This window comes from Macaca thibetana, chromosome 2 (assembly GCF_024542745.1).
Source record: "Macaca thibetana thibetana isolate TM-01 chromosome 2, ASM2454274v1, whole genome shotgun sequence".
Classification (NCBI taxonomy): Eukaryota; Metazoa; Chordata; class Mammalia; order Primates; family Cercopithecidae; genus Macaca; species Macaca thibetana.
The window spans coordinates 93,141,714-93,163,900 of record NC_065579.1 but is presented as its reverse complement, the minus strand read 5'-3'; the positions used below and the strand labels follow the sequence as shown (position 1 = coordinate 93,163,900).

Here is a 22,187-nt window from a genome sequence, read left to right as displayed (position 1 = left end):
GTGGAATCACTCTACATTCATCCACTATTCTTCCCACATCAGGAAACTGCAGGTTTGCAGTGGTGGGGACAGGGCAGGACTCCTAGCTAGCAACAGTCCTCCTCGGTTAAGATGATATTCCTCATAACATGTAATTATGTTTGTGCCAAATTCTTTCAGTCTTTTCCCCACAGCCAAGATCCCGGCAAGAGATCCAGGCAGCCGTAGAACTCATAATGCAGAATGTTTCTCCTCCAAGCTTGTCTCCCCATCAGCCTGCTGCCTGCACGCATGTTGTATATGTATGATTATTAATTCAGCTCTGACTCCTTGCTTCTCTAAAGGATTACTGGTTTGGTCCATTAGGATATGCCATCTATTTTAAAGAACTGTACTTGGCCAGTTTTGTCTGAGCTCTTAGACTGCAGACATCCTCCTAACCTTCACATTTGACCTTCATTCCTCTTTTCAGCCCTTCCTCCTATACAGCGGTCTGAGGTTTCAGATGTCACTTAGTTTCGCAGAGAATGAGTATCTGTAGTTCTGTTTCTCATTTTCCTTTTAGGTGATTTCTGAGAAAAGGGAGTAGTAGTATTTTTCTGCCTTCATTTTAAAATTTGGAAACTTCTGGCTGGGTGTCGTGGCTCACGCCTGTAATCCCAGCACTTTGGGAGGCCAAGGCGGGCAGATCATGAGGTCAGGAGATGGAGACCATCCTGGCTAATACGGTGAAACCCCGTCTCTACTAAAAAAATTTAAAAAAAAAAAAAGACAAAAAAAAAATTAGCCGGGCGTGGTGGCGGGCGCCTGTAGTCCCAGCTACTCGGGAGGCTGAGGCAGGAGAATGGCCTCCCGGGAGGCAGAGCTTGCAGTGAGCCGAGACTGTGCCACTGCACTCCAGCCTGGGTGACAGAGCGAGGCTCCGTCTCAAAAAAAAAAAAAAAAAAATTTGGAAACTTCCTCACAGTTGTTTTAATGTGAAATTCTGTGACTATCGGTGAGGTTGAACATGTCGACTGGCCATTTTTCAGTCTAGGCTTCATTTTCAGCAGGTGTCCATATGGATGGCCTCCAAAGACTTTCTCAAGAACCCTTTGACCCACATGACAGATCCTGATGGTCAGGGCTGCTCTGAGGCAGTGGTGGTTTGGAGTATGAAGCAGCCTGCTCCCTCTTCTCTTTGAGGAGAGTACTCTTTCACTTCCTTACTCCTGAGACCATGGACACATTTCCTGACCTTCCTCTGCTTTGTCGTCTGCTCACAGATAACCTTAACTCCTCATATTTCTCCTCCTAAGGACTGCTCAGGAAAGCCAGGCAAGCTCAGGAGCAAGTATGAGACAATTTCACTACAATCCATCAGTGGGAGAGTCACACATCACTGATGCACCAAGAAGTCACACTTTCTTCTACAGGCAACTTACAAAACTGTGTAAAAAAAAAAAAAAAAGCAAAACACAAAACTGCCCCAGAGTATCTCATACCGACACTCTTCCATCCAGACAGATGGCTACTCTTCCTTGTCCTGTTAAGTTCTGCTCATAATGGAATATCTTTTTTACAAACCACCCCGCACCGGCAGTTGAGTCATGTTTTAATATAGCTTTTGCTCTATTTGACTAACACACGTAACAACCTTAATTATAAAACTAAAATATTAATATATGATATACCTTAAGAACTGGTGCTTTTTCTTCACAAATTAGCACCCGAATGTCAGGGTTTCTTAGGTCTGTACAATAAATCTTCCTGTCCCTTCCACCAGAATACACATGTGTGAAGGCATCATTGACTTGCAGCGCCCAAACACCTTCATCATGGACTCGGTATGTTGCTATACATCTCTGCTGGCCAAGGGACCAAAGGCGAATTGTCCCATCAGAACTGCCAGAAAGGCACTACAAACAAAGAAAGGTAAAGTTAGAACTTGCCACAAAGTTCCTGCTTTCTTGTGCTTTGCACCTGACTTCTCCTGAGTCCACACTGTCAAACACACAACTCTAATAACTGTGTTTCTGCCTCGGATAAAGGCTTGACAACCATGCACCACAGACTAAAGTGACCTAATTCACTTAATTTGGGGAAAATTACTTATTTTTCCCAAATATGTAATTAGGGTAGTTTTGTTGATCAATTCACTAATCTGTAAGTAAAAGTTTCTTTTCTCCTCATCTCTTTTTCCTAAATAAATAGTTATGGTTGTTTTGTTGATCAATTCACTCATGTAAATATGCCACGTTGTTGGTGGTAATTTTACATTTAGTCTATAGTTGCCAATAGGGAAAATGGATGGAAGAGAAACTAGATGAATGATACCTATTAATTATGCTTAGAGATACTCCAGCAGGAGAAATCACTGAGCAAGAACTGCCTTTGTCCTCTCTTCCTGGCCACTTGTTGATTTCTGGTCAATCCTGTAGACAAGCCCTATTTGCATTATCTACTACTAAGAAACATAGAGTTTGAAAGCAGTGGAAACAAAGGTAGTAGTCTGCACTAGGCCCATGGGTCTCAAAGTGTGGTTCCAGCAGCATCAGTGTCCCCTGGGAACTTGTTAAAATATAAATTATTGGGTCTCATTCAGAGTTAACAAGGCAGAAACTCTGTTGGAACCCAGCAATTGGTGCTTTAACAGGCTCTCCAAGCGATTCTGATGTTCACTATGTTTGACAAACACTGCACTAGGCCAGCAAGCTTTTTGAAGCCCTGGGTTACACCACTGTCTCATGGCTCTGGATTCCTGATGAGGCCAGGTCTCTTGGATTCTACTGACAGGAGTCGGAAACAAAATCTTGTCTCAGGCTTACCATTCACTCTTTGTGCTGGACAACTTCCATATGAGGAGCCTCAGGTGAGTTAACATTGGCAATTCTGACAATTTCTGATGGCTCAAGAGAGTCAACTACATAGAAGCTGCTGGCACACAAATGAGGGCTGAGCACACTGTGAGTGCGGCGGAAAAAGACTGAATTAGACACCCTGCATCCACACTCAGCATGTTACTGTGGTGACTTGAAGAAGAGGATAAATACTTGATTTCCTCGGGAAAAAGAATGGCCCAGAGGAAAAAGCAATTGCTGCCACTGGAGTATGAAGTTAAGTAAGCAAAGAGCTTCAAAGAAGGAAAGACAGTTGTGGTCTTGGAGATTTGGAAGGTGCCCAAATACATGAGGCCTTCAGGAATAAAAATTCACTGGCCTGCCCCATGACTTTAAGGGCCCCTGAGAACTCCAAGCATGTTTAATTAAATGAACACATACTAGGAAACTACCCCACAAGATGCCAGAAGCATCAGTAGTTTAATAATGTATTCCAGCTAGTTTACAAGGGAACCAAGAAACTAACCAATAAAGAAACTGTCAGCAGTAAGGTTAAAGCAAATCTGCAACATGTGTGAGTGAGAAATGTGGCAATCGGATGGTGTAGGGGCCAAGGAGGGGCTCCCCATTCCAGGAAGAGGTGTTACTCTGAGGTGGCAAACTTTCAGTAAAGCTTTGGTCCCTCAGATCCTAGACTATGCATCTACAGAGTAAGGTCTGACAACTTAAAGAGGATAAGGAAAGTAAGATATGATGGGTTAGAAATCCTCGTGGCCTGGGGCAACTTGTAACAGGAAAGGATAAGTCTCAACTAAGGGTGCACAGTTGGAAGCAGATAAGGAAACACAGTTGTATCAACGCTGATACAGAACGCAAAGTAATCTCTGATGGTAGGTAGTATTCTAAGACTACAGAAAAGCAGGCCCCCCAACAAAACAACCACTTTAATAAATATTGTGAAAATGGCCATACTGCCCAAGGTAATTTACAGATTCAATGCCATCCCCATTAAGCTAATAATGACTTTCTTCACAGAATTGGAAAAAACTGCTTTAAAGTTCATATGGAACCAAAAAAGACCCCACATTGCCAAGACAATCCTAAGCCAAGAGAACAAAGCTGGAGGCATCATGCTACCTGACTTCAAACTATACTACAAAGCTACAGTAACCAAAACAGCATGATTCTGGTACCAAAACAGAGATATAGACCAATGGAACAGAACAGAGCCCTCAGAAATAATACCACACATCTACAACCATCTGATCTTTGACAAACCTGACAAAAACAAGAAATGGGGAAAGGATTCCCTATTTAATAAATGGTGCTGGGAAAATTGGCTAGCCATAAGCAGAAAGCTGAAACTGGATCCCTTCCTTACATCTTATACAAAAATTAATTCAAGATGGATTAGAGACTTAAATGTTAGACCTAAAATCATAAAAACCCTAGAAGAAAATCTAGGTAATACCATTCAGGATGTAGGCATGGGCAAGGACTTCATATCTAAAACACCAAAAGCAATGGCAACAAAAGCCAAAATTGACAAATGGGATCTAATTAAACTAAAGAGCTTCTGCACAGCAAAAGAAACTATCATCAGAGTGAACAGGCAACCTACAGAATGGGAGAAAATTTTTGCAATCTACTCATCTGACAAAGGGCTAATATCCAGAACCTATAAAGAACTCAATCAAATTTACAAGAAAAAAACAAACCACCCCATCAAAAAGTGGGCAAAGGATATGAACAGACACTTCTCAAAAGAAGACATTCATACATCATCACTCGCCATCAGAGAAATGGAAATCAAAACACAATGAGATACCATCTCACACCAGTTAGAATGGCAATCATTAAAAAGTCAGGAAACAACAGGTGCTGGAGAGGATGTGGAGAAATAGGAACACTTTTACACTGTTGGTGGGACTGTAAACTAGTTCAACCATTGTGGAAAACAGTGTGGTGATTCCTCAAGGATCTAGAACTAGAAATACCATTCGACCCAGCCATCCTATTACTGGGTATATACCCAAAGGATTATAAGTCATGCTGCTATAAAGACACATGCACATGTATGTTTATTGCGGCACTATTCACGATAGCAAAGACTTGGAATCAACTCAAATGTCCATCAGTGACAGACTGGATTAAGAAAATGTGTCACATATACACCATGGAATACTATGCAGCCATAAAAAAGGATAAGTTCGTGTCCTTTGTAAGGACATGGAAGCAGCTGGAAACCATCATTCTCAGCAAACTATCGCAAGAACAGAAAACCAAATACCACATGTTCTCACTCATAGGTGAGAACTGAACAATGAGATCACTTGGACACAGGAAGGGGATCATCACACACCGGGTCCTATTGTGGGGATGCGGGGAGTGGGGAGGGATAGCATTATGAGATATACCTAATGTAGATGACGAGTTGATGGGTGCAGCACACCACCATGGCACACGTATACATATGTAACAAACCTGCACGTTGTGAACATGTACCCTAGAACTTACATTTAAAAAAAAAAAAAAAAAAGTACAAAAATAGAAAAAAAAAAGTATTACGTTGGCCAACTTCTTCGCAGTGTTTGGTAGTATGATTAAAGAATGTCCTGTTTTATAGGAATTCTAGTGCCTGAGATCTTGTAGGAGTTGGAGGAGTCATCAAAACATTTCCACTGCCTCCATCCTTCCACTAGATAAACATAGGTAAACATGAAGATGTTCATTATGAGGTAACTCCTGGGACAAGGACAGAATGTCCTTCAATGATTCTGCTAAATCAGATTTAGTGGAATAGAGTCTGTAGCCCTCCCTAATCAGGTGCTCTTTGTTTCTGTCAATGAAGATAGGAAGTACCAGTGTACTGAGGCCAAGTTGCTGCTGACCAACAGGAGTGTTCCTGGGATGGTCACTAACACACAATCTCAAGTGCCAGCAGAGATCAGCCAAGTAGACGAGGTAAGTTGAGGCAATAAGTGGCCTGATGCTCTGAGACCCTCAGACCCATAAGCTAGGATCAGCAGACTTGTATTACCAAAAGAACCCTGTGACATACAAGGACATGACTGACTCAAATCAAGATGGCAGGCTGTCCCCAGCTCCTCAAGCAATTAATTGCCTGAGTAAAAGGAATAAAAAGATAGGTGGCTCTGCCCAATAATGTTAGCACCAATCAAAGCAACTGCAATGCTGACCTCTTTACAGGCAGAACTCCCTTAGGGAGAACCTCAAATACATTTGGTAAATAAGAATCTTATTCTACAACAAAAGAATGAGGCAACAGGCAGATGTTCATGGGATTCATTGGCCTATAACATATATATATCTTACTGCCAGCTCCTGACTTAACAAAGTCACCAGATACCCTATATTATAAGCTCAGAGGACAATTTAGCAGGATGCAATATAAACTTTGGCCCAGTAACTGACAACCACCTCTTCCATATTACAAGAATTCAAGAATCTGTAAGTAGAAGTTTCTTTTTTCCGCACCTCATTTTTCCAAAGAAGTAATTATAGTTTTTTGTTGGTCAATTCATTAATCAGTAAGAGTTTCTTTTTTCCTCACCTCTTTTTCCCAAATAAGCAGTTATCACAGTTTGTTGATCAATTCACTAACATAAATATGCTAGGTTGTTGGTGGTAATTTTACATTTAGTCCATAGTTGCCAATAAGGAAAATGGATAGAAGAGAAACTAGATGAAGAATGATACCTATCAAGTATACACTCTTGAGACTAACAGGCAGTTTTTAAAGTAGAACCACAATATTGCCTCTGCTTACAATAAATGTAGCTGACTTCAGATGAAGTACATTTCTAACTGTACATGTGATACTTAAATCATCTTTTATAAAAGCACATTCATAATTGCATAGATAGGAAACAAGAGATGGAGTAGACAGGTAGAGCTTTAGAAGGTCTGCCAGGCCCATAGCCCCCTTCTGGAAACCATGGAGATGATATGATCCAGCCCAATCCTGGCAAAGCTAACTAAAGACACATGGGCAACCATCTCAAGTGCAGCCTTGCAGCTACACTGCAAAACAGTGAGGAGCTGACTGCACTGGGCTTCTTACACTCACATGAAAATGACGTCACAAAGGAACTTGAGAGCTCTAGAAAATGCCCTGGCTTACAGTCAAGAAAATACTTACTATTAACACATGTATATACACACAAACACACTCTCACCAACTATATATTATGATTCTCACTTTGCAGATAAGCAAAGTAAGGACTAAAGTGAAATTTTATCCTCAAGGTCACACAGTACATCAAGATTCTTCACATTTCCAAAGACCTCCACAGGTATCTTTAATAAAATCTTTCTTTTCCTGGTTCTGAAAAATGATTTCCTTCCTTAGTTTCCAAACCTTCTGTTCACTTCTGGAGGCAACGGTTTCTCTGATTAATTTCTAAAGCAATTTCTGCCTTAACTTCTACAGGAAAAGAAACCGATGGTGTTTCTCACCTCATCATCTTTCTACTCGCCCTTTTCTAACCCTATTACAATCAATTCCAGTTATCTCTCACTTATCACTGCACTCTGAAAAAAAAAGGCTGAGGGATTCAAGGGTACATGGTAGATGTATGTCATACCTACAAGATGATGGCTTTTGTTTTTTATTATCTACATTGATGAAATAGTATTTTCCACTGCTACAGAACAGAATTGTGATTTATAATTCACAAATTATGTGGCCAACAGAGCTAATGTATAACATTACCAAAATGCTTTTCTTTGAAATGTTCACCCTGAGCATTATGTTAGAAAACTAAATTTATCAACTATATCTACATAGTCAACTGACAAAACGTGCCCCAAAGTCAGACCCACTGTGAGAAAATTTTCCACTTAACACATTGGCAAAAAGCATTTGATATCAAAGCTTCCTTTTGCTTTACACAGGTAACATTTTTAGTTATTTTAGCCTCTATGCACCATAAATGCATATACTCATTTGCATTAGAATTATTCTAAGGAAATTCTTTGTTTTGTTTTTAAAAGTGATGCAAATAGAATAGTTTTTAAATGTAGCTTATATATGCAATTTAGTATTTTAAAATTTTTTAATCAGACCACAATTTATAGTAAGTGTGGCTTTCAGTTCAAATCAACCTATGCAATAGTATACAAAGTGCGGAAATTTCTAACAAGGCTATTAGGTAAATACTCAAATGAAACTGCATACTTGCGTGCCATCTCTGTTTAATAGCAATGCCTTCACATTATCCGTGTGCCCTTTAAGCTTCATTAGTTTTGCACATGTTCTTGGATCCCATACCCTTAACACCTGTGAATTTTAATAGAATATTGCACAAACTAAATATATCAGTATCAAATTTAAATAACAGACAACTCTCATAAGGCAAATGATAACCATTAAATTCTGAGAAGGCAATACTGCTTCTGCCAATGGACACTGTCTAAGCCTCCCAATCTCAGGGAATTGGGTCTTTCAAACATCAAAAATGCACAGCCTCTTTATCTTGTCACTATACACACAACAGTTATAGTTTTACCTATTCAAATAAAACCTTTTGTTTAGCACCCACTAGGCAAAACCACTGTCTATATATTTAATAATTACACAGATTAAATTATTTTTGTTTCTTTATTTTCTAATGTTCAAAACACCCTTTAAGCTCCCCCTGATCCACGCACAGGGGCTCTCACGCCTGCAATCTCAGCACTCTGGAAGGCTGAGGCAGGTGAATTGCTTGCATTAAGGAATTGGAGACCAGCCTGGGCAACATGGCGAAACCCTGTCTCTATCAAAAATATACAAAAATTAGCCAGATGGGGCAAGGTGTGGCCTGATGAGAGTGATGGTGTGTGCCTGGGGTCCCAGCTACTCAGGAGGTTGAGGTGGAAGGATCGCTAAAGCCTCAGAAGTCCAGGATCATGATGCCACTGCACTTCAGCCTGGGTGACAGAGACCCAGTCTCTAAATAAATAAATATAAAGAAGCTAATCGTAAAATACCGGCTTAAATAACAGGAGACAAGGTATGTGAAAAATAATTTTAAAAAAAGAAAAAAAAAGAAGAAATAAGCTCCTCCTTTACCTTTTCAGTGGACCCTGATACAATGATTGTTCCCAGTTGATTCATGGCCAGGCTATAAATGGAATCTTTGTTTCCACTTAAAGAAGAAGCTATTGAGGATAAATGGAACTAAATGTTAACAAGATCATCAGCCATTTAGTAACCAGTCAGCAAAAACTTCAAGTTTAATTATTCAATTTAGAAAATATTATCTTTATAAGTACTCTAAGTAAAAGAAATCTACCTATAATGGAGATAATTCTAAACAGTATTATTATCAAAATTTACATATTTTCTGGATTTGAATATACACAAATGCTCAATAAATATCTGATAAATTGCAGTGCCACTGAAAAGCTATCCACTTAAATGACATATGTTTAAAGCAAAAAATGTGCCATAAATACGAAAAAAAGTTCAATTTCAGTATTTTTCAAACACAAATCAAACCAAAAATACTGTTTCATACACAAAGACAAAAAACAAGGTAATACTTGATTCTAAAAAGAAAACAGTACAATGGAACTCTCATACATTACTTATGTGAAGTATGTGGTACAACCTTTCAGGAAGGAATTCAGACAATATATAGCAAAAATCATGTCATGTTCATGCTCTCAGTATCACTGAAGTGAAAAAAACTGCGTGTGAAACTGTCTATATAGTATGATCCCAATTTTACAAACAAACATATTAAAAAGTTGGAGTAAACGAGTTAATACATGTAGTGTTTAGAAAAATGTCTACTTGTAGCAAGTACTGTATACATGTTAGCCATTATTAGTGTTTTTATTATTATATATTAAACAAAAAAGTGTGATATCCTCTCTAAACAACTCTAAGCAAGATGTATTTATAGTAGAATCTGTATCCACTAAGCCTGGGCCCTGACCTCGTGACAATCTGCTTCTTTTTTTTGCTTTGTTCCCGCCCATTAGTGTCTCTTTGAGGCAGGCCTTACAGCCAGACTTAAAATCTAATGATGTATCATGACAGCCCCCAACAGGGACCAGCTGATGAATGAGAGATAATGTACAGGTGAAAAATCAAGAACAAGGGAAACAGAATGTTGAGACCTTCACATATTTCCTGGGAAACAAGGCAAAACAACAATCAAGAGATTATAAATACCAGTCTCCCAACTTGCCCTTCTTGGCACATACTATGCTATATTAGTAAAAGTGTATTGTCTATGTCAATGTGAACACTCCACAGAGTCATTATAAAATGGATCTATAATGTAGGGATCCAGAGAGTGCAGGCCCATGTTTTCAATGTAGACTTTCCAGGTCAGGCCTCACCAAAAATGTGCTCCTAACAGTCCCTTCTGAAACTTGGCCTGGAGGACTCTAGTAGGTTGGGCCAAGCATGAAGCTCAATTTCAAATCTAGACTTGTATGAGCCTGACTTGGTAGTCTGAGATCTCTTAGCTGATGAAGCATCCATGCTGTGAACATCTCTGGATTGCCTCTAGAAGCACTCTACCCTTCTGGCTCTTCTGGAATTGGCTCGATTTCTCAGGGCTGCTCTAAAAGGCAGAAAATTGGATAAATTGGCACTGGAAAACTTTTCTTTCTTTCTCTTGGGTACTTTTCATATTGGCTATTAACTCAAAAGCTGTTAATATATATTAACACTTTAAAAAGTCAGAAAACCGCCTACTTTGTCAGATAATCACCACCTCCTTCAATAATACCTGCTGAGTGTATGGATTTGGACCAGGGAATGCTGTGGGAGACACAAAGTAGTAAGACAGTCTTCTCTACCCTGCAGCGACTTACATTTTAGCTAGGGAGCTAAGGCATGCACATGTACAAAAAATAACCAGGTTATACCTGGAGAAGTTACCATTTTCAGACTGCAGTGAGGAACTAGCTCCTTGTTGTTGAATCATACTCTTGGGGGCTAGAACGCTGTAGGTAGAAGCACTCTCAAAATATGAACCACTGTCTTGATGCAAACCTATCAAAAATGTTTTATAAACCATTCTTTATTTATGTTAACTTGGATCACTTTCAAAGAAGTTTCTTTTAAACACCTTACTTGTGACAGTGTTATTTGAGGCAGTCAGGGCTGTTAGAGTATTCACATCCCAAAGGAATATTTGTCTGTCCAACCCAGCAGATGCTACTAGTTCTTTATCCTTGGCATATGCTAAGGCCTTTACGTAATCCTGTAATAGAACAGACATACTATGATCTTTCTGTAGATCAGTAATAAAATGAGCCACACAAAGTACTGAGATCCCAATATTACAGTAAAGACACTGAGAACTGTATTGTTTTACCTTATGTGTCCTTAATGTTGACATGCAAAATCCCTTATGTGCATTCCATACTTTTACTGTCGTGTCAGAAGAAGCAGATATCACTAGAAGCAGCAAAGAATTAACAAACTCCTTAGTAGTATGACTTACAACTTTGAAAACTTATCTTACAACAATGTAACATTATTTCAAACTAACCTGTTCTCTCTCTCACACACACAAACATACCTAAAAGCTCTTTCTAGAACCTACTGTATATTGCCTCAATTTTTTAAAATCTCAAGACACATGTTCAAAGAAAAAAATATATTTTTAAAACAAGCAGTGCAAACATTTTTAATCTTCCAGTTGAAGCCTCAACTAATGTGACTGAGAAAAATTCCTGTAGCTCAGACTGCAAAACCAAGGCATGGATCTCACCAAAACAAGAACAAAAGAGGTATTAATAAGGCTAAAAGAAGAATACATGAGTCTATATACAGTTCAAATCAAGGCAAAACTACCCTTTGGTGTTCAGAAGACAGAAGAGCAGTTACCTTGGGGCAAGGGGGAATAACTGAAAGGGTGGCAAAGGGTGGCACAAGGAGGCTTCTAGTAATATTCTGTTTCTTAATTTGGGTATTCACTTTCTAAAACTGTATTGAACTTCAATCTCAAACTGTGTGTACTTTTCTGTATGTATATTTCAATAAAAAAGCTTATATAAAAAATGAAAAATATATCAGAAGCCCAATAATAATCCGAAGAAATACTTACATGTTTTCCCATTACAACAGAGCACAATGTCGTTTACCCAATCCGTATGGTGTTCCATAGATGCTATATATGGATCTTGCTGAAATTAAAAGAAAAATCATAAGAGTTTACATGAGAGAATGAAATATATTACGAATGATAGATATGGTTAAATTCTTCAATTAATGTGACACACTGCTCTAGGCATTAAAACTAACACCTGAATTCTGAGTAGAATCTCACCAAATAGGTGATGCCTCCAGATAACAGATGTAAACAGTTTTGTTTCAGGATAGTTTTACTCTTACTGAAAGCTTAGGTTTCCAGGATAAATACTTCTTTTTTTTTTTTTTTTTTTTTTTTTTGCCTTGTGAAAGTGAAGGCAACAAGCTCTGGACTAAGCACTGTGTGTGACATAAAACCCTCTAAAAAGGGTTCACTAGAAAGGACAGGGCTTGCAGGAATCTGTAGGCTGTGGGGATTTGAATGAGTGGTGGTGAAGGCTCAACAGCAGACAGCAGAGGCAGCAATGAGTCTGATGAGTGTGGTAAGGAGCCTGGTCTGGATGCAGAGGGAGATAAACACTTCTGCTTTCAGCTTCCTACTGTTGGGGTCACTTTCTGAATTAAATGTTTTCCTCATGGTACCTACAGTCCTTCAGAGACAAAATGAAATCCAATGGCTGAGAAAGGACAACCCATGTCACCATTTCAATTAGGTAATTCAAGATTCTACTTCTCTTACCTGGCTTAATATCCGGGAGAGGCCTTTTAAAGAACAGTATTTAGTTACATCCTACACCTAAAACAGGCAAGTTTGAGACACTTTATGGGCAAACAGAACAGCTCTGTACAAGTCTGTTTGACAAATAATGCTATTCAATCTTGTCATAAAAGGAAGACCAGAAAAAAGATGTTTGGGGCAGGACAGGCAGATTTCCAGATTCTTCAGGTTAGTTCTTGTGGGGGTTTTTCTTAATTTGTTTGAAATACTGTGAATTCTCAGAAAGGAGACATTCCAATTCAAATACAAGTACCAAAAAGCATTTCAAAGCCAAACATAGTTTTCTTACTTTTCATGCTTTTGACATTTGGCCACCACTGCTTCCACTGGCTAAAGAATTCAAAGCCTGCTAGACTGAAGTTCTAGGTGCATAAAGTAGTGGTTCTTTTTCTGAACTGAATATCAGATTTGTAAAACTTGCTAAAAAGACACAAACTTTTAAAAATACAAGGTCTAGCACTAGGGTTTTCAAGTTGGGTTGGGTGCTAATTCTCTGTTACTTACTAGCCACTTAACCATGGGTTTCTCTGAGCCCATTTTCCCATCTATGAAAATGGATCTGGCTGGGCGCAGTGTCTCACACCCGCAATCCCAGCACCTTGGGAGACAGAGGCAGGTGGATCACCTGAGTCTAGGAGTTCGAGACCAGCCTGACCAACATGGTGAAACCCTGTTTCTACTAAAATTATAAAAAGTAGCCAGACGTGGTAGCATGTGCCTGTAGTTTCAGCTACTCGGGAGGCTGAGGCAGGAAAATTGCTTGAACCCAGAAAGCAGAGGTTGCAGTGAGCCAAGATTGCGCCACTGCACTCCGGCCTGGGTGACAGACAAGACTCCGTCTCAAAAAAATAAATAAATAAAATGGATCCTAAAGATACCTTGAGGGACATTGAAAATTAAAATCACTTTGGATATGAAAATGCAAAGAGCGTCCGACACATACTTAGAAGATCAATAAACGCTCTTCTTTTCTTCCCTCTTTCTTTTTTTCTATGTCATTCACAATATAAGCGTTCTAACAAAATACTAAAAGGGCTCCTTCCCATTTGCCTGGGGATTTATCTTTATATATATTTAAATCCTGTTCCCTGCTTAAGAAAGGGAAACTTTTGAAGGGCAGCAAGTTGTCTTCATAGTTTTAACACCAATTTTATATTATCTTTATTTATTTGGGACAAGGTCTGTTGCCTAAGCTGGAATGCAGTGGTGTGATTGTGGCTCACTGCAGCCTCAACCTCCCATACTCAATCAAGTGATCCTCCCACCTCAGCTTCCCGAGCAGCTGGAACTACAGGTGTGTGCCACCATGCCCAGCTAATTTTTAATTTTTTTTGGCAGAGATGGGGTATTGTCACATTGCCCAGGCTGGTCTCGAACTCCTGGACTCAAGGAATCCTTTCACCTCGGCCTCCCAAATTGTTGGGATTATAGTGAGCCACTGTGCCCAGCCTAACCTTATATTATCTAATTAGGCCCTGTGGGGTTTGTGAGGACCCTAATTACTTTTAAATGAGGAAAATAAAATATTTTAAAGATTAATTATAAATGTAAAAGAATGTTCAATCTTTTTTTAGTAAGGTTACCAGGAGGTTTTTGGGGAACATATTTAAAGCAGAAAAATTAATTGTTGAAAGTAATCCCCCTACTAGCCAAATCACTTTGTTCCTTTGTGGCAAATAACTCTTAAGGCAAACTTAGTTTAGGGAGTCCTTGTCTTAGCTAAAACACTTCTGAAACTTTCCTAGGTATGGTTTTTCTCAGAGACTTACAGAATTCTGGTTGCGATGTATTTATAGAGTGTACCTAATAACTCAGTAATCAGAGAGATTAAATCTGAAACTGTGAAAGAGGTGTCGTATTACACAGTGAAAGCCATTTGCACAAAATTTGCTGGGTACAGATTTTAATCCCTGCATTACCTTGTGCTGATTGACACTCCATATTCTTATGATAGAGTCTCGACCGGCTGTGAAAAGTCTATTTAGTGCTGGATCCAGCTGCAGGGCATTGACTCCATTTCGGTTGTACTTCTCTACTTCATCTCGAATAACATAGGAAACCTGACAAATACGTCAACATATGCTTTTTATAAAGTTAGAAGCCATGCAGTAATAAAATATAGTCTTCTAGTGGCCAATCTGAAACAGAAAATCCCATGTTTTGCAATATGTACTTTTTCAATCCAATACAAATTTAATTTTAATTTTACTCCTTAAAGACTAAAGGGCTGAAGAGAAGGATGCTATCAATGATAGCCTAGTCCAAGATCAGTAAGTTGCTACACTACTACAACTGCTTCCTAACTGGACTCCTTTCCCACTCTTTAATGCATTTTTCACAAAGCAGCTAGAGTAATTATTTAAAAATGTATCTTAACTCTGCTCAAAAGCCTCCAGTTGCTGACTACTAGACTCATGATTGGGTGTAAATCCTTAACATGGTCTCAAGTGCCCTGTTTGTCTTTCTGACCACTCATCTGTGCTCCAGGTTCTGGTGCACATTGTGCCGCCAGACCATCACACATGCCGGTCCTCTCTGTTTGGAAGCTCTTCCTCCCACCTGTCTGGCTAACTCTCGTTGCAGCCTTTAGGCTTCCATTTAAACAATACTTCCTTTAGAGGGCCTTCCCTGAATTGCCAAGCAAAAGGAGGTTTTGAGCTCCTATGGCATACTAATAACCTTTTTCTTCAGGGCATTTTTCCCTACTTTATTATTGTTGGTGACCTCTGCCTGTTCCTTGTGAAAACAGAGGATCAACTGAAAACAATTACCCCTAAGAAAAAGTCAATAAGCTGGCTGGCAGCCAGAAGTAAAACTGTCTAATGTAATGAAATCACCAGTTAAAAATTAACTTAAGATGGATTAAAGACTTAAAACGTTAAGACTTAAAATCATAAAAACCCTAGAAGAAAACCTAGGCAATACCATTCACGACACAGGCACGGGCAAGGACTTCATCACTAAAACACCAAAGTCAATTACAATAAAAGCCCAAATTGACAAACGGGATCTAATTAAACTAAAGAGCTTTTGCACAGCAAAATAAACTACCATCAGAGTGAATAGGCAACCTACAGAATGGGAGAAAATTTTTGCAATCTGCCCATCTGACAAAGGGCTAATGTCCAGAATCTACAAAGAACTTAAACAAATGTACAAGAAAAAAAAAAAAAAACATCAAAAAGTGGGCAAAGGATATGAACAGACACTTCTCAAAAGAAGACATTTATACAGCCAACAGACACATGAAAAAATACTCATCATCACTGGTCATCAGAGAAATGCAAATCAAAACCACAATAAGATACCATCTTATGCCAGTTAGAGTGGCAATCATTAAAAAGTCAGGAAACAACAGATGCTGGAGAGGATGTGGAGAAATAGGAATGCTTTTACACTGTTGGTGGGAGTGTAAAGTAGTTCAACCATTGTGGAAGACAGTGTGGCGATTCCTCAAGGATCTAGAACCAGAAATACCATTTGACTCAGTGATCCCATTACTGGGTATATACCCAAAAGATTATAAATCATTCTACTATAAAGACACATGCGCATGTATGTTTATTGCAGCACTATTCACAATAGCAAAGACTTGGAACCAACCCAAATGTCCATCAATGACAGACTGAATTAAGAAAATTCCACCATGGAATACTATGCAGCCATAAAAAAGGATGAGTTCATGTCCTTTGCAGGGACATGGATGAAGCTGGAAACCATCATTCTCAGCAAACTATCACAAGGACAGAAAACCAAACACCATATCTTCTGACTCCTAAGTGGGAGTTGAACAATGAGAACACACGGACACAGGGCAGGGAACATCACACACTGGGGCATGTCGGGGTGTGGGAAGGGTTGGGGGAGGGATAGCATTAGGAGACATGCCTAATGTAAATGACGAGTTGATAGGTGTAACAAACCAACATGGCACATGTATATCTATGTAACAAACCTGCATGTTGTGCACATGTACCCTAGAACTTAAAGTATAATAATAAAAAAATTATCTAAAGTAACTATAGTGATTCCTTTAGGAACAATTATATCCTTTCTCCACATCTTAAACCAAAAATGAACTTTTCTATGAATTAAAGACTGAAATTTAATAACCATAAAAATAATTTTTGTATTTATTTTTTGAGAGAATCTCGCTCTGTCACCCAGGCTGGAGTGCAGTGGCCCGATCTTAGCTTACTACATCCTTTACCTCCCAGGTTCAAGCAATGCCTCAACCTCCTGAGTAGCTGGGATTACAGGCATGTGCCACCGTGCCCAGCTGATTTTTACATTTTTAGTAGAGATAGTGGTTTCACCATGTTGGCCAGGCTGGTCTTGAACTCCTGGCCTCAAGTGGTCCACCCGCCTCAGCCTCCCAAAGTGCTGAGATTACAGGCGTGAGCCACTGCACCTGGCCAGCATAAAAATAAATTTTGAAAGACAGGTGAATATTTACATAGTCCCTTGGCAGAGAAAACTCTTCCAACATGCCAAGAAAGATGGTAATCTTTACGAAGGAAAAGAACAATGGTGATCTGGCCAAATACAAGTCAAAACCTTTTCTATGCACAAGAATGTTCACGGCATTGTGCCATTCACAATAATGCCACAAAAGTAGAAACAACCCAAATATCCATCAACTGACAAAACAAACAACCCAAATATCCATCAACTGACAAAACAAAACAAAACACACTGACAAAACAAACAAAATATATATACACAAATATCTATACACACTATATATACACATATATACACACACATATATATACACACACATATATATACTGTACTGACACATGCTACAACATGGATGAACCTTGAAAATATGCTAAGTGAAATTAGCCACATATTTTACAACAGGCCACATATTTTATAACTCTATTTATATATAATGTCTAGGATAGACAAATCCACAGAGAAAGTACATTAGTAATTGCCAGGGGATTGAAGGAGGAAAAACTAAAAAATGGGGAGTGATTGCTAATGAACATAGAGTAATTAAACATTCTGGAGTTAAGTGACCAATAAACAACTTTCTGAATATACAAAAAAGTCACTGAATTGTACATTTTGAAAGGGTGCACTTTATGGTATGTGAATTTTATCACAATGTTATTTTCTTAAACCTTCTGAATGTCAAAAAGTAACATGAGCAAGACTAAGAGAATAATGAAATAAATATGAAAGAAAGTTTACTCTTAACAAGATTCCTTATAAGAAAAAGTCAAATTTTCTAACAGAAAGAGGAACAAAGTTACAAAAAGGAACTTTTAAAAAAAGAAATGGCCAAAAACCACATAAATAATCAAAGACATAATTAATATGAGATTATTTTACCTATAATACAGGAAAATTTTAAAAATAACTGCCATTTTTGTTTCCCCTGAGGATAAATAAACACTTTCTGACAAAAGTTTTAAACTCTTTGAAATGTTCTTTAAAATTCAATTTCCAGAAATTTGTCCTTTAAAAAGGGCCAGGGCTGCAGACACAAATCGCTACAAGGATGTTGTTTTAACCAAGTCTTTTGGATGCAATTAACTGTAACTGAGATCTACTCAAATCAGCTTTTTTGTTTGTTTGTTTGTCTGTATTTTAAAGGAGACTTCAACACAAGAATACAAGATATCTTAACAGAGCCCCAGGTCAGGAAATACAGTCATCATTTATAAGAGGCATTTAAAAAATCAAATCATGACACTTCTCTGCTGAAACTTTCCAAAGGGTTTTTCACAAAATTTAAAGTTCAAACTCCTCAAATGCTTAGTTCTAACCCCACATCCTCACACTCATTTCAAACTGACTGCCCCCAGCTTCTTTTATGACAGTCACTCCAAACTCCTTTCTGTTCCGTAAACACATCAAGCTCTTTCCCATCCCAGCACCTTCTCATTTACTGTTGCCAGTGTCATGAAGATTCATCACCCCTCGAATCCCTATAGCAATACTCTTTCTCCAGCTTTCATCTTGTCTAACTCACCCTTACTCTTCAGATCTTAGGAAAAAGGTCTCCTTGGAAAGGCCTTTCCTGATCTCATTCTCCTCAGGGTTATGACCCTATCACTTACCCTACTTATTTAACAGTTCTTACCACATTCTTTATTCTTTTTTAAAATTATTATTATTATTATTTTTGAGACGGAGTCTCACTGTATCGCCCAGGCTGGAGTACAGTGGTACGATCTTGGCTCACTGCAACCTCTGCTGCCCAGGTTCAAGCAATTCCCCTGACTCAGCCTCCCAACTAGCTGAGATTATAGGCATCTGCTACGGTGCCCAGCTAATTTTTGTATTTTCTGTAGAGACAGGGTTTCGCCATCTTGGCCAGGCTGGTCTTGACCTCCTGACCTTGTGATCCACCCACCTTGGACTCCCAAAGTGCTGGGATTACAAGTGTGAGCCACCACGCCCGGCCACATTCATATTTTTTGGTGTATCTTCTCCATTAGAATAATAGCTCCAAGAAGGCAAGAGACTTGTCTGCCTTGTTCCTTCCACCACTGTGTCCCCATCATAGTGTCTGGCATATAAAAGACATAAGTATCACTGCATGAATTGGCTTTCCAAAGCCACTAGGCACCAAGTTAGTTTCAATGTCAACTTCAGTCTCTCTCAATCTCTCTTTCTCTGGGGTCCCAGGGCTGCTTACCTAGCTCACATTTCCTTTAACGGAGACTGCAGCATATCTAAATCTTAACATCCAGACTTCTGGGAGATTATCTGACTGATTAAGGCAAGAGTGAAAGAATAACCTGAAGGTCAGAATTCTCATTCTAGGTGGAAAGTAATTACTGTCAAAACCAGTCTGGGCCAGCCTCTTCAATGATATTTCCTAAAGATATGCGCTTTAAAATGTAAAAGAATTAGAAGTATCCTAGTTGGATAAATTCTAGCATGCACATCTGTAAAACACAGTACTATTCAATCACTTAAAATGTTGATGTAGGCCAGCTGTGGTGGCTCATGCCTGTAATCTCTGTGCTTTAGGAGGCTGAGGTGGGAGGACTGCTTGAGCCCAGGAGCTTGAGGTTGCAGTGAGCTATGATGGCACCACTGTACTACAGCCTGGGCAACAGTATGAGACCCCTGTCTCTAAAGAATAAGAAAGAGTTGATGGAGGTCTAGACTAATAAACATGGGAGGAAAGCCATGATATATTTTTAGTGAAATATGTGTGGTCCAACACAGCAATGTACAATAGTCATTATTATAAAAATGTTTCAAAATATTAAATATTTCAGAATACACAAGTTTTGAAGACTATACATATATAAAAATAACCAGGGGCCAGCTGCAGTGGCTCACGCCTGTAATCCCAGCTTTGGGAGGCCAAGGCGGGCAGATCACAAGGTCAGGAGATTGAAACCATTCTGGCCAACATGGTGAAACCCTGTCTCTACTAAAAATACAAAAATTAGACGGGTGTGGTGGTGCGCACCTGTAGTCCCAGCTACTCAGGAGGCTGAGGCAGAAGAATCGCTTGAACCCAGGAGGCAGAGGTTGCAGTGAGCCGAGATTGTGCCACTGCACTCTAGCCTGAAGACAGAGTGAGACAATGTCTCAAAAAAAAATAATAATAAAATAACCAGCAGTTATTTCTGAATGATGGGATTATGGTAATTTTCCACTCATTCACGTCTCTTTTATGAGGTCTGAATGTTTTACAAAGAACATATATTACTTAGTTTTTAAAATTTGATCATTTGTTATCCAAGTAATTCTTGCCTATATTTAGAAAATCAAATAGTAATGACTGTAATGAAAAACAGTCTCTTTACTGTCTGGATAAGACTCCCACAGCTAGTCTTCATCCCTAAAGGTAACTAATTGCAACTCAGTTGTTGCTACTGGATAGTTAACTGCATTTCTCTAAATATTGTGCTTATCTTATAACTTTGTGGCTTATCCATTTTAGACATTATCAATTTACTCATGCTACTGTAGATTAGGATGTAGCTCTGGAATTACCCTCAATATCTCCTCCCTCTACTCTTCTAATATAGATACATCCCTATTTTTAATTGAACAAAACAATCAGTGCTATATTGTTGTGACTGTAAGGCTATCTACTAAGTACTATATTATGAATACATTTGCTTCCTCAAAGACCTTTTTGTTTTCCCTAGAGTTTTAATCTTTCCTTCTTCAATGGTTTTCTTCACTTTAACTTCAATTTTCTTTAATTGTTGTGCCACAGAACTCACCCCCACCCCTTTATTTTCTCAGAAGGCTTCCCTCTCCAAACCCTCCTTCTTCTCACTACAATCTAGGCTGACTGTCCTCTAGATCTGCTGGCACAGCTGTCACCTTTGGTGTTTTCCTTTACTGCTTTTCTGGGTTACAGCCATTGTTTCTTGAATTCTAATGCCTCCTCCTTTCTTTGTTCACTCCACAGTTTTGCTGAAGTACATCCCCAATACCTTAAGAAAGTAATATAAGAAAAGGCACACGGGTGGCAACTTAGTCCCTGCATGCCTGAAAAGGTCTTTCCTCCACATTTACACTTGATTTAGCAATTCTCTCAGCTCTTGAAAGCATTGCTGTAAGTTCCTCTAGCATCCAATGTTGCCACTGATTTCAATGCCATTCTGTTTCATACAGCTTTAAAGGGATCCTATTTTCATTCTTTTCTCCACTCCCTCATCATCTCCTTCCCTAAGCTTTTAGGATCTTTTCTTTTTCCTCGGTGTTGTGACATTTCCTTGTTTGTTTTTTCTATCATTAGTTTTGCTGTGCATTTAGAAAGCCCTTTCAATCTAGAAATTTGTGGCACTTAAGCGCTGGGAAATTTTCTTGTATTCATTATTAATAATCATCTGTTTGCTTTGCTTTTTCTTGAACTCAAATGAGTCAGATACTGGAACTTTCAAACTGATCCCTCATCTTATGCATTCTGTATTATCTATCTTTGTCCTTTCATTTATTTTCGTAACACTTCCTTTACTATTTTATAACTCTGGAGGTTTTTTCAAAGCAAATTATAGTATGGTGGAAAAAAATCAAAGCAATATCTTCAATAAGGAAATGGCTAAATTACGGTACATCCATTCTGTGTGGTCATCAAAGAATGAAAACTATATACACTGATATGTTTCAAGACATGTCACCTTAAAAACTTGTTACTGCATCCATTAAAGTACAGAGAAAAAATTTAAAATGTCTGGCTACAGAAAAATAGAAGAAAATGGATTTAATTCTTTCAACGAATATTGACTAGGCACCCACTTGTTGCCAGGCACTATTCTAAATGCTGAGGATGTGGTAGTCAGCACAAAAGTCCTCTTGGCATTTAGCTGGGGAAAGAGCATAACTAGAAGTGACAGCAAGTTAAGTGAAGTATTTTTTTTTCCCCAAGATACAGGCAAGCTTTTTCAGGCAGAAGAGATGGGAGTAAAAGATAAAAGTAGAAGGTACTAGAGACAGAAGCAATAACTGAGTGTACAAAGTCATGGGAGAACTTCATTTAGATAGTCAAGAGTATAAGCTAAGGCAGAGAAGATGAGGATTCATATCCAAACATCTTGATTTGCTTTAAAAAATGGGA

General features: G+C 38.8%; 1 protein-coding gene across 4 annotated transcripts in view; it reads right to left on the bottom strand.

Moving 5' to 3' along the window:
- The window catches only part of WDR48 (WD repeat domain 48), a 46,521-nt gene that overhangs the window by 19,396 nt on the left and 4,938 nt on the right, over positions 1 to 22,187 (bottom strand). For 2 of the 4 annotated variants that reach the window (XM_050778360.1, XM_050778361.1), the window contains exons 2-9: positions 14,557 to 14,697; positions 11,876 to 11,954; positions 11,141 to 11,223; positions 10,897 to 11,026; positions 10,702 to 10,815; positions 8,875 to 8,963; positions 7,999 to 8,100; positions 1,653 to 1,877 (exon numbers count right to left, since the gene is read on the bottom strand). In XM_050778360.1, coding sequence (XP_050634317.1) covers positions 1,653 to 1,877; positions 7,999 to 8,100; positions 8,875 to 8,963; positions 10,702 to 10,815; positions 10,897 to 11,026; positions 11,141 to 11,223; positions 11,876 to 11,954; positions 14,557 to 14,697 — 963 coding nt within the window. The remainder of the gene's footprint in view (positions 1 to 1,652; positions 1,878 to 7,998; positions 8,101 to 8,874; positions 8,964 to 10,701; positions 10,816 to 10,896; positions 11,027 to 11,140; positions 11,224 to 11,875; positions 11,955 to 14,556; positions 14,698 to 22,187) is intronic. The other 2 variants (XM_050778362.1, XM_050778363.1) reach the window with 1 other exon arrangement.